Below are 12,324 nucleotides of genomic sequence, written 5' to 3'. Positions count from 1 at the left end.
TTTCTTCCTGTCTGTTTGCATTAGATTTCTGCTGCAGTTTCCACTTTTCTACAGAAGTGTCTTACCGTGTCTTGCTCCGTATCAGAGAAGTGCAAGGAATGTCTCTGAAGAGTCTGTGTGCTGATAGCAGGGGACAGGTACCATCAGTCTTGGCATCATTGGCAGATTAATGGGAGTGCTGTATTTAGCTCCTGCCTTGTATCCCTGTCTGACCTACTGTCAGAGTCGTTCTACTCTTGAAACTCAAATAACCCTCTTATTTCGTATATGTAGACATTTGGTTGAACGCGACTCACTAGTAGACAGTGAGAATATTTCACAACTGTATCTAAATATTTTAAGCCACTGAAGAAGATTGTCTTTGGAGTTATATTTTGTAGTGAAACTTTTGTGCTGCCTTTTGCCTGTCTGGCTTTAAAAAATACATTTTGAGGCAAACTTAACCATACATCCCCCCACAATGAACCTATTTTCCATCGCCTCTCTTGAGCCGTGACCCAGAAAGTACGGCCGTAGATGGAACTCACTAGTGAGTCCTGACCCTCTATTTGGGGAACACTGGTCCAGAGCACATCTGTATTCAGCCCTGGCTCTGTACTCATATTGTCAATGGCCAGCGCCCAGACTCCTGAAGATGGATGAAGCTAAAGCCCAGCCTAATAACCAGTCTATCCCCCCAGGGTGGGTGTAGCACCGCACTCCTCTGTCACCTGGGTCCCTGCACTGTCTCCATATTGACTTAGGCATTTCATTTTCATGCATTCATATTCATCACCAGACGAACCTTTCCAGCTTCCATGGTCGCTGGGAAACATCTCTCTCATTGCTGCGTCTGTTTCTGCCTTTCTCATTCTGTACCATTAAAATCATCCAGCTCTTATTGTATGTACATCGTCTTATCACCACCTCTCTTATGCATTTCTGTATCACATATCTAAATAATGAGTGTGCGTCTGATTTAACATTGCTCTCTTCGCCTTCTCATCCTAAAAGGTCTTCCTTGTGTATGACAGGTACTCTTTTGTTCTCAGTGTTGTTGTCAGTGCACAGAACAAACCACACATTATTTTGTATTTCCTGCCTGACTCTATTGAAAAATAGAACAACTGTGTTTTTTTTCCAGCTACCAAACTGGAATCAGGAAACAGACAGAGAGGAGAAATGTAAAGGTCATGGCACATTGGCCATGGAGAGGTAGACGCTGGTTGGATGTTTACAGGTCAAAAGCGCAATAACTTTGGGGTCAAATCACAGAATGCAGAGAATGGGAAAACATTTAATCAAACACAAGTCAGAGAGAATACCCCACTCAGAGAGGTTGCCTCGAATCTGGCCTTGAATGGAGAAATAGAAAAGTGGAGGAATGAAGAAAACAAAATCGAGCTGGGATGCTGCTCTTGCAAGCTTAACCACACAGACAAAATCAGGCCACAGAGAGAATGAGAGGCTCTCTACAACGTGTTTGGGCTCAGTATTGGTATTGGGTTGAGGCTCTTGAGCTGAAGTAGGCAAGTGCTTGTGGGGCTTTGTGTGGATCATTATCAGAGTGCTGTGTGGGTGAGCAACTGCACGCACATTTGTGTTATTGTATGCAAGCATTTGTCTGTGTGTGCATTGTAAGGGAGGATGTGCTACAGCAGCCTCACTATTGTTCCTACCTCCCCTCATACTCTTCCTTCCTTCCCCCCCCACCCCCCACCCCACCCCCAGGGTGTGGACAGGAAACAGGGACAGATTGCTCTGTGCTGCTCTTGTATTTGGAGATGACCTGTGGAGTCATAGGTGATGATGACTGGCTTGGTGAAAAATAAGGCCAGGTGGCTATCATAGGCTTACATAGCAGCCAGCACCGGGGGCCATGCTGTGCTGTGCCATGTCACACTATAGCACCACTCCTCACCACACCATTAAAAATGACAAATGCTCTCATCAACTGCTTTCCCAAGTTAGCAACCGCTGCCTGATGCTCCTGAAGCACTGTGTCTGCCCCAGTTCATCTGCCAACCTTTGCCACAGTTGGAACAACCATTTATTAAGTGTGAGTCACTTTTCATTTACAATGTGTTTGATTTTTGTCATTGTAAAGGTTAGGAGTTGAATTGCAAAGGGGAACAAAGGATAGATGCAGTGAAAACAGTTTAGGCTTTTTAGGAAAAAACCTGCACACTTAAGAGTGAAGTGTGGTCTCTTTAAGATCCACACGTACTAACTGTGCAATAAAATATAGGCGTCCATTTTATAAGCTACATAATATTTTGAAAACCCTACTGTTCAACCCATTCATTAAGTCCATAAAAAGTAAAGCAGGTAAAAAGTATCTGGGCCAGTGTGCTGTGAAAGGACAGCTCTGAAGTATTAGGCCATCCAGTGGCCCCGGGTATAACCAGGCCTACTCAGGCTGTAGATTAACAACTCCATCCCAATTCTTCAACTCCAGGGACTTCAGGGGGGGAGACATATCTAGCCCAAGACAGGTGTATGGTTCTGGGCTACAGGGCGGCAACTGCCCACTTCCTCGGCTGAGGCAGACCTGGGTCCTCTGTGTCCCTTCAGGGAAAAGCCCATTGTGTGTACCATCTGTTGCAGCACACGCTCACACAAAAGGGGTGACAGGGGGGCAAAGGGAGGGAGCTGATGTGTGATGCCTGTTTAATATCATTAGGAGGTGCAGTTGAATTTGCAAAAGCTATTAAAGAACATTCTCATTGCAAATGGGGTTTGCACTGAGTGTGAGAATAATGGGAGAGTGAGGCTGCCAGGCCACGTATAGGGCTAAAAAAAAGAATGGTTAGCAACTTAAACGGTTGGGTTGGGGTGGGGGAGTTGGCAAACAAACTGTCAGGCTTTGTTTAGTAATGAAAATAGAGTGAAAGACCTTGCTCGGCTGGCTTTTGGGAGTCTTAATTGTGCAGGACATCCTTGAGATTTTTATAAATGAATTTTTAACGTCATAAGTCAGGATAAAATGTATTGTAGCACACACTTTCAACAAGGGGGGAAGTGAGCAAACCATTTGGGACATCACACAGCCTGCTATACTGTTCAACAGCAGCATTATTTTGAACCAGTCGAACAGAGCACTGAGCAAGTATGCAGCCCGTTTAGATCCTCTCCCATGGGAGACGGCTTGGCTCGAATGAGTGCTTAGGGGTTGCAGTAGTTGTAGTCACCCGAGTGGTGGCGATATTTCCCTTTAGTGAAGCGGACGCGGCTTCAAATAGGTCAAGGAAAAGTTTTGTGTTTTGACAATGCGAGGTGGGCGGGGCGGAGGTCTGGTGATTGGTTAGTGAGTTTCAGCTCCCAGTCGGTGATTGGCCCTGGCGCTCTAATGGGGGCTGTGAGCAGGCAATGTCGGGTCCCCCCCCCTCCACCACCACCACCACCACCACTCTCCTCCACCACCTTCTCCTCCTCCCCCCCTGCTCCTCGCACCCCTCAGCCCCTACACTCCGTCCTTCCCCTGTGCTGATTGTCACACATTGTTTACTACGGCTTGAGATGTGACTCACAACACAGGCTATCTGCTGGAGTACCGCTCTGACAACTGAGGGATTCTTTTTGACGCGCGCCGTGCGTCTTTGGTTATTTGGGGACCGGCTGTGGAGACTACCCTTCTGCCATGACAGTGGATTTGTTTGCGCTTTTATGCGTGCTGGTCGTCACATCTTCTGCGATGGAAGGTAAATAAGAGAGTGGGGATTGTACTTTGTTGTAGATGTGGTGGAAGTGCTCCTTTTTTCCGAGACTCGCGGTGTGTGGGGATGCTTGCAGCGGGGTTTTTCTGTTGGCCAGCGCTGCGCCTCTGACAGAGGGGATACAGGGATGTCATACACGTGGATCGCAGCAGATTGCCGTGGTTATCCCTTTATTCCGGAGCGGCAGACCTCCCGCTTCGCCGGTTGTCACTGCTGTCACCCGTCCGTGTGTAGAACGATGCTCGGTCTGATTTAAAATGTATTTGATAGCGCACGTTCTGTATTTTTGAGTTCATTACTGGCTCTGCGCTTAAAAATCAGTTATTCTCACTCTTAAGTCTTCCTCTGTTCTGTAAGCCCGGAGTGCGAGGCAGGAGAAGTCTCTTCTGTAAAGTGTGTTATTTTAAGATTCTCATTATCCCTAGAGAAATTAGTTGATCGGTGGGAAACGAAGGCTACATTGTAAGTGCCTGTCAAACCTCCAAGGATTCCTGTCACGTTTTTTCATTAAATTGTACATATAAAATACTATTACTACGAGCCCCGAGCATCATTCTGTGGCATTTTGGAATAGCAAACTCTCATAGATCGCGGATACCACGGTCACAGTCTCCCTGTAACCTGGATTTTATGCTTTTATACTAAACTTCTCTTTTTCTAGTTTTGCAAATCGGTTAAAGAAAGAAAACAAACTGCAACTTCCTTCCCCCTTTTTTTCTCAGTGTCCCTGTATTTTTTTTCCTCATGCATCTCCATTCCCTCCTCTCTGGCTTTGTCTTTCTGCATCTCCTCCTATATCCTCTTTTCTTTCTCTCTCACACACACACACTTCTGGACAAGCGGTAGTGCCACTAAAAGCTAATATCTCCTCAGTTAAACATGTTTTTCATTTCCGCTGTGGGACCCTGGGGACCGAACACTGTGCTGTAGCCTCAGACCTTGGCTGCTGGATGGATATCCCAGCAGCATCATGGGTATATAGTGTCTTCTCATTTTATTGTCCAGTAGCTCATCCTCTCCAATAAAAAATACACAGGAACACTCCAGCTTCCCATGGCTGTCTGTAGACCCTGCCCAAAAGCATAAATAAGTAAATTAGAAGCACAAATAAAATTAGTTTGCTCACACGCAGCTTTTCTCTTTAATCATTTACAACTCTGCTCCTGGACTGCTCCCAGTCCAGGCTGTGCTCTGTAATTCGGCAGTGGCTTTCTTGTTTGTGCTCATCAGATTTCAACACAGCTATGGATACCAAGGCCCAAATTGCTACCTCTGCGAGGATGGATATTTTGAGGTTCAAATGTTTACCCAGTGTGAATTGACAGCAGAAATGTCAATTCAGATAGATGAGTGGAGGAAGAGAGGGAGGAGGGAAATTTCCCAGCAAGAAAAAAGGGGTTTGAGACTTCTTCTGTAAAAGATAGGATGAGAGAAAAACAGATGGGCTGGGAGATGGCCCCTAGTTACCTCGGTAACAAGGATGAAAGTGATTTCCTTGTTTGGGTTGCTAATTGAAAGGAGGTTGTCCCATGGGCAGGTTAAAATCTTCACTGATCTGAACTCCAATCTGTTGCTCTTTCATTTTTTTATGTGTGTGTGTGTGTGTGTGTGTGTTTGTGTGTGTGTGTGTGTGTGTGTGTTTGGGTGTGTGAGAGAGAGATTGGATCCATTGACCACATTATCCCTGCCTCTCCTCTCACCCTTAATCTGATTACGAGTCTAAATCAGCCGATAATCACAAAGTGTCAAAGATCCGTGTGCATGTGTGTGTCTGGGTGTGTTTGTAACTTAGAGTGAGTAGCAGCCCTGACCATATGGACACATATGGCCGTGGCTGAATTTAATGAATTATTTGACATCCTTACACATCCTTACACATGCATACACTCACAGTAAACACCACTCACACCATTGATGAACTGATGAACTGTGGGATGAAAATCTTAGGAAGGAAATACTCCTAAATATGGATGGATAGATGGGAGACGGATGATCATTACAGCAAAATGAGATGGAGAGTTGAAGCTCGAGTATGCAGCGGCGTGTGTGTTACAGTGTAAAGGTGTGCATTTGTGTGTCTGAATGAGGCGCAATAAAGAACCAAAGCAGTTTAATTGAGTGTAAAGTTGATTACAGAACTTTGAATTTTTTGGATTTAAACTCTAGAGACGCTACCCAGCGCACACACACACACACGCACAATCCCACACACATGAAGACATGATATCTGCAAACAGAAATGCATTTGCCGACAAGTTATTGAAGGAGCAGTCAGACCTGAAGCAAAGGGCTAACAGAGGAGAGTGAAGACGGGGATTTGCATACCATTAGAAAAAGAAGCATGTGCAGTGCCCTGTTTCTTCCTCATTTGTCTTCTCTCTCCATTTCTCCTCTTCATCTTCACCTTCTCCCTGCCCACTCTCCTCTACACCCCCCTTTCCCCCCTCATTTCTCTATCTCACTCTGTCTTCCATAATTCTCTTCACTAATCTCCCCATTCCCCTCTTGTCTCCCTTCTTTCCTCCTCCGCTCGCTCTCTCTCTCTGTGGTGTGCGGACGGTTCTTGCCAACAGCAGCAGTAATTCTCCCCTACTTACAGAGCCATTGCTTATTTCTGTTTGCCCTTAAACCAATTAGGCTTAGATAAGCCCGCTCATTTAACGGCCTGGAACTGGGTGGTGGAGAGAAGAGAAACGGAGGGAGGAGGGATGAAACAGCAGTTGAAAGATAGACAGGGACCGAGGGAGATAAGGAAAAAAGATGAGAGAGATGGAAGGAGGGAGGTCAGTGAGTTTGAGAAAAGATACAGTACGCGTGTTTTACAAATGAGTATCCTGCAATTGAACAAAGCTGTGGAAGTAAACGAACACCGAGCTGTCTCTGTGGATGCTGTGTTAAGTACCTGTTCTTGCTCAGGGGCCAAGTGGTTGAAATGGAGAATATTGCAGCTGAATAAACAATAATAATGATCGCTTAAGCATCAGATAATAGTTATGGAGGTCGAAAACCTCATACTGTTGATATACATTAATCAGCAGTGTTAGTGGCATATTGATTAGAAAGGTTAGAGGACAAGTTGAAGGAGAAGTTCCAACCCCCGTGTCAGCAAGTAACTGGCCTGCTGAAGTGTGGTTGAGCAAGACTCCGGAGGCATTGTCTCCTTGCTGACCCACTGCTCTGACCTCACTGTGGAGAAGAGTCAGAATCTGCCTCTTATCGCATTTTGATTGAATCTTTCTTTCTAATCAGAGCAGCCAAGATATTGGAGTTGGGTGACTTTGATTACAGTAGTATTCCTGCAAAGCGCCCTCTCTGGGCTGTTATCGATCATTGTTTCGCATTTTTGAAGTAGAAAAACATGTTATTTAATCCAACATCAGTGACAGGCAAAAATGTAAGCCAGTAGTTGTAAAGTCATGGTTCATTTGATATCTTATACACGTAGTTAAAATTTTGGCAAGTCACATCATCTATACACACTTTAGGTTGCCAGGTTTGTTGAACATGTATCTGGTCAGGCTCAAATGATTCTCAATAGTTTCACAGACTTAAATCTAGTAGTGAAACCTGTGCTCGTAGTGCTATAGACTGGCTTTGCAAGGCTACAGCAGTATTGAGTTAAGAACTCTCTACTACTCGATGGTGTAAATTGTTCGTGCGTGTGAGCTCACCAGCTGTGCAGGGGAGACAGCCTGTGAAAAGAGTCCTGTTGAGTGTCTAATGGATGTGAATGCAAGATTGCGCCTTTCCTCTGCTCTCTCATTTCGAATGGTTAGAAAAGAAAAGAATGAAAATGTAAGTGCAACATAGGCCTTTGGATTGAGGTGGTAGAACATGAAGCATGTGTGTGTGACATAGAGAGAGAGAGAACGAGAGAAAGAGCTCACATGAGTGTACAAGTGTATTTTGGCCACGGGCACTACTGCTGACCTGGGACCACCTTAAGTAGAATTCAATTTTCCACTCGTTTTGTACTACGTTGTGTGTATTGTACATTTGGGTGCCTGTATCGTCAGTAGAGTGCTAAAGCCATTATGGCTGGCAGGGGCAGCAGACATGGCCTCATCCCATAATGGAGGCTTTATTTTGCCCACAGTGAAAAGACTACTCGGTGTTAAGGTGCGCTTACGCGGCCTAGTCAGCTATGACGACCCCCAGTGCAGACCCCTGCCTGCAGCTCATGTACCTGCAGTGCTCTGACTGGGTTATACTGCCTTTTCTTTGAAAGTATTGTGCTTGCATGCAGGCAACGTGGCAAGTGTCTGTGGTCTGTGCAGGGTTTTTTTTCCTTCATGATATGGTTTTCACATATTGCAGTCTGCTATATAGTGGGTATTTTCTCTTGACCAATATGATCACTGGCTTCTCACTCCTCTCTGTTTCTCTCTCTCTCTCTCTCTCTCTCTCTCTCTCTCTCGCTCTCTCTCTAACACATACATGCAGACTTAACGCATACGCACATAGAGTCCCCCTCACAGCTCACCTTACCCCAGAGACATCTGAGCCTTGGGAAGGCCAGATGGTGGATGCAGGTTGGGGGCTGGTATGCATGTGCGCATTTTTGTGTACGTCTGACTGTGAGAATGAGCGGTATCAAAGGAGAGTGGAGAGACGAGGAGAGCAGTATGCGCTATACTGCATGTTTGTGTATATTTGTGTGTCCTGTTCCATTCTATTCCAGACTTGGGATCTTGTTTTCTTTCTCCCACCTTGCGGATATTTCATGTTCTTTACTACGTCTTCCTGTGTCCACACATTCTTGTGCCCGGAGATTTGCCGCAGAGATGCTATCAGCAGTGTTAGGTTCCACCCCGTCTTGCATCGTGCTTGGCCCTTATCAGAGCAGGTGGCTGACTGTGGGACGATGGCTAAGGCCTTATCTCTGCAATCTCGGGGATAAGCAGACCCACTGCATCAGCAACATACAAAACACATTAGAGTACCGGAGTGAAAGCGGTGACGCTCGTGACACAGTTCAACCTCAAACTGTGTGAGTCATCTGTTTCCCGGTAAAGCCAGTTCTCTCAAATGGCAGACACACAACATGGACACAGATGCACACACCCACAGACATACTCACCAAGGCTTCATGCACCCAACTGCACAAACTTAGAGATAACTCTCCAAACTCTCTTCCACACCTAGTGGAAAATGGCAATGCTAGTAATTGATTGGGCGCAGTGACCCAGCTTCCCCACCACTCAAGGATGGTGGTGTGAAAAATGTGCTTTTCTCATTATTTTCCTGTCTTTCAGGATTTTTTCCCTCCATTATCACCTGTCCTAGAGATTGGGTGACAGTTGTTCAGTCAGCAGGAAAGGAGAGCCTCTTCGATATTTGTTGAGTTGAGAGGCGAGAAGAGAAAGCATTGATTATCGAGTCTTATTTCCCACTTTTCACGCAGCCTGGTTCCTGGGGCCTCTGTGCTTCCAGCTCCATATCCACCGTTCCTCTTCCACCCCATGGCCTCTTTTGCCCCTGTCCATCCCAACCCCTCCCTACATCAGCTCCAGCCTTTCCGGATTCACAAAGGCCTGTTGTTGACTTGACTTCCTGGCCGTTTCTTCTTGCCTGCTAGATTGTTCTTTTTTTCAATAAAGTTTAATTAAATCGTAGAGTAGTTACAAGCTACATTCGCTTCTTTCCCCACTCCTCCTCTCTCGAACCTTCCTGCCTGGAAGTAATTGGTTGTTTCTACACCCCACCCCCTGCCCCCCAAACACACACACAGATTTTTTTTTTTAGTTAAAAACAGATGCATTTATGAAACATTATAGGGTTTACCATAAGGAAAAAAAGTGAAATATGAGTTTGTCGTTCTAAAGACGTAATAGATGCAACATTGGCAGGAACAGGAAGAGGGTAAAGAGACTGTTGGGGTTGTAGGCTTTTAGGAACAAAGAGCTTCATTTATGATTGTTATAATGAGATCTGTTTTTGAGTCAGGCCCAGAATGATTTAATTTGACTTTTAAGCCCTAAGGCTCAGGCTTAAGGGCTGCAAGTCTGCGGGGCAAAGGCTGACTAAGGAGTGGGAGGAGGCAGGTATAGTGGTGCAGTGTTTTGTGTGATTGTGACTTTCAATGCGTGGGAAACTTTTTAAAGTCTACAATCAAACTGATAAGAATATCAATTTAGCTCACTGTGCACACTTGATAAATACCAATTACAAACTCTCTGCTTATCATTGTGTTTACACAGCAAATCCCTTGCCTCTTAAGTCTAAATGTACAATATATGAAGTTGCTACTGTACAGAAAAAAAAAAAAAACAACTTTGCAGTACTTTTTTGCATTTTAAGTGAATCAGCAGCCCAGAGGATGCTGTGTCTCCAGCGCTCAGAGGAATTAAAGGCAGAACGTTAATAGGGCTGAAATTAGGAATGGTGGTGGAAGCTGCTCTACTTCTGATTAAATAAAAGCCAGCTCCTCCACAGGCTGTTTCTCATAGGGACTGACAAGCACACACACACACACACACACACACACACACACACACACACACACACACACAAGCACATACGTGAGTGTGCTAGAGCCCCAGCACGCACACAGCCATACACACCCATAGCTTTGATGTGTGGAAAGGAAATGAGTAGAGACGGAGGGCTAAGGGCTTGGGCCTGGGGCCTGTCCCATTATTAATGAGTAAGAGCCAGTGCCTCTCCCAGGTTCAGGACATGTGGACATATTTCACCATTCGTCTGCCCTTCTCCTCACCATAAATGTAATCTCTTATTAAGCATTGGGTTTTTGGCAAGAGAGGCGCAGACAGAGAGAAATTGTGCATGAATATTCGTGTCTGACCGTGTGTCTCTGCGTTAGCATGAGAAATGAAAATTTTGTGGTGGAGAGAAATGAAGTGCCTGCGCAATGCAAAATGGAATGCCAGCTTCTGAGAGGGACACTGATGGGCCAATAAGTAGCAGTGGTGGGAGGACAGTGTTCACCCTGCATAACACTGAATCCCTCTGCCAGGCAAATTTCTGCCTGCCCTGTGCTGTCCACTTCTCTAGCTGGATAAGAAGAGAGCTTTTTGGAGGTAATTAACTATTGATTTGAAGCACAGAGGGTAATGGGAAATGAGTGGACAGCATCTCGATCTACCGCCAGTCGGCAGGCTGGCTAGAGTACAACTAGAAAACTGACGGGGTGAAAGAAGCATTTCCCTAAAAGAGCCAAGGTCAAAGGTGGTTTATTTGGCTTTCAAGTTCTGTTCTGTATATATAGGCGAAGAGACTATATCAGGAAAAAGAACGATAGGAATCTAGCCTCGGATGTCCAGGTTGTGACGATCAGATTCCGTTATCTAATATTGAGTATCACTGAATATATCTTTTTCCACTTTTCATATTTCTTATACTCTATTGATAACCGACCTGACAAACTGCAGCCCATGTTGGCCTGCTGACCTCTCCTTCATGAATAGTTATGACTGTAAGGGCCAAGGGGACTCATTTTAATGTAATGCAGCCTGAGGTCACATCATAACCAAACACCCTGAGGTCATAAATCTTGCCCAATATTATTGAACATGTACTTTTAGAAGATGCAGTCGAGAAGAAACATCCTACATAGAGATGGTGTAATATTCCTTCCACTGTGTTGTCCCTCTACAGCTATATGTGCTGTTCTTTTAGTTAGAGGCGAGCTAGAGGACAAGGATTAGGACTCATTTGTGCAAGAGAACAGAGGCGAAGAGGGACAAAGATACGGAGGGGAGAGAGGGATAGGCCTGTATCTGCCTACGATCTTATTTGCACTAATGAGGAGGCTGGTGGTTCTGGCTGCTAACCCCTAAGCACATCCAGCCCTGAGAGTGTGTACGCCTGCGTGTATCTTTGTGAGAGTACATCTCCTTGGATGTCTGTGGGGAGTGGGATTTGCTGTTTTATGAAAATCTCAGCGATAATGAAAGATGTGGAGAAGATTGTTTGGTGCAGTGAGTCAGGATAGTGTGTGTACTTGCTGTTGGTGTGAGCTTGTTTGTTGAGGTTGTTGCTAAATCTATGAAGGTTGTCCTGATACTAGTTAGCAAAGGAGTCCCAGTCATACACTCCTAACCCAAACCTTTTCGGTAATGGGGCTCACTGAACAGTATAAAATCCGTGCCCCTCTCCAATTGTTCCCTCCCTCCTCATTCCTTATTCCTATGAAGTCTTTCCCCTCCCTGCTTTCTCCCAAGGCTGGGAATTTAAAGCGGCATGCCTTTGATGTGAGCTTCACACACTGTTAGACACCCAGTCATCAGATTGACACTGATGTCTGGGTGGAGTCGGCCCATTTCTGAGAGCTGGGGAAATGAACTGCTGGAATATACGGTACACAAATATGGTATGCAGTCAGGTAGTTTTAAATAAAGTAAAGTGGAATGTGGACTTGAATGAACAGATGTGGTGCTTCAGATGCACAAATTTCCCCACTGTGGCCATGCTTGCACTCAGCTGATGATATGTCAAGATGACAAACGTTCTCAGTAAACTGAGCTGAACATAATTGTACAGTGGTTTTCCTGTCTGTGTTTTACAAGTTTGTAACGTCAGTTTGAGAAGAAATTCTGACAGTATCAAAAGATACATCCTTGACATATAAGTGATGTGAGATCATTAATGTATAATATCCACTGCTGGC

General features: G+C 45.2%; 1 protein-coding gene across 3 annotated transcripts in view; it reads left to right on the top strand.

The window, feature by feature from the left end:
* The first annotated feature begins 3,394 nt into the window (after positions 1-3,394).
* Positions 3,395-12,324, top strand: part of LOC127365242 (ephrin type-B receptor 1-B) — a 148,630-nt gene continuing 139,700 nt past the window's right edge. For all 3 annotated transcript variants that reach the window (XM_051403155.1, XM_051403146.1, XM_051403138.1), the window contains exon 1: positions 3,395-3,680. In XM_051403155.1, coding sequence (XP_051259115.1) covers positions 3,620-3,680 — 61 coding nt within the window. In that variant the 5' untranslated portion in view covers positions 3,395-3,619. The remainder of the gene's footprint in view (positions 3,681-12,324) is intronic.

Source organism: Dicentrarchus labrax, unplaced genomic scaffold (genome assembly GCF_905237075.1).
Source record: "Dicentrarchus labrax unplaced genomic scaffold, dlabrax2021, whole genome shotgun sequence".
In the NCBI taxonomy this organism is placed as follows: domain Eukaryota; kingdom Metazoa; phylum Chordata; class Actinopteri; family Moronidae; genus Dicentrarchus; species Dicentrarchus labrax.
This window is presented reverse-complemented; position numbering and strand designations above follow the sequence as displayed.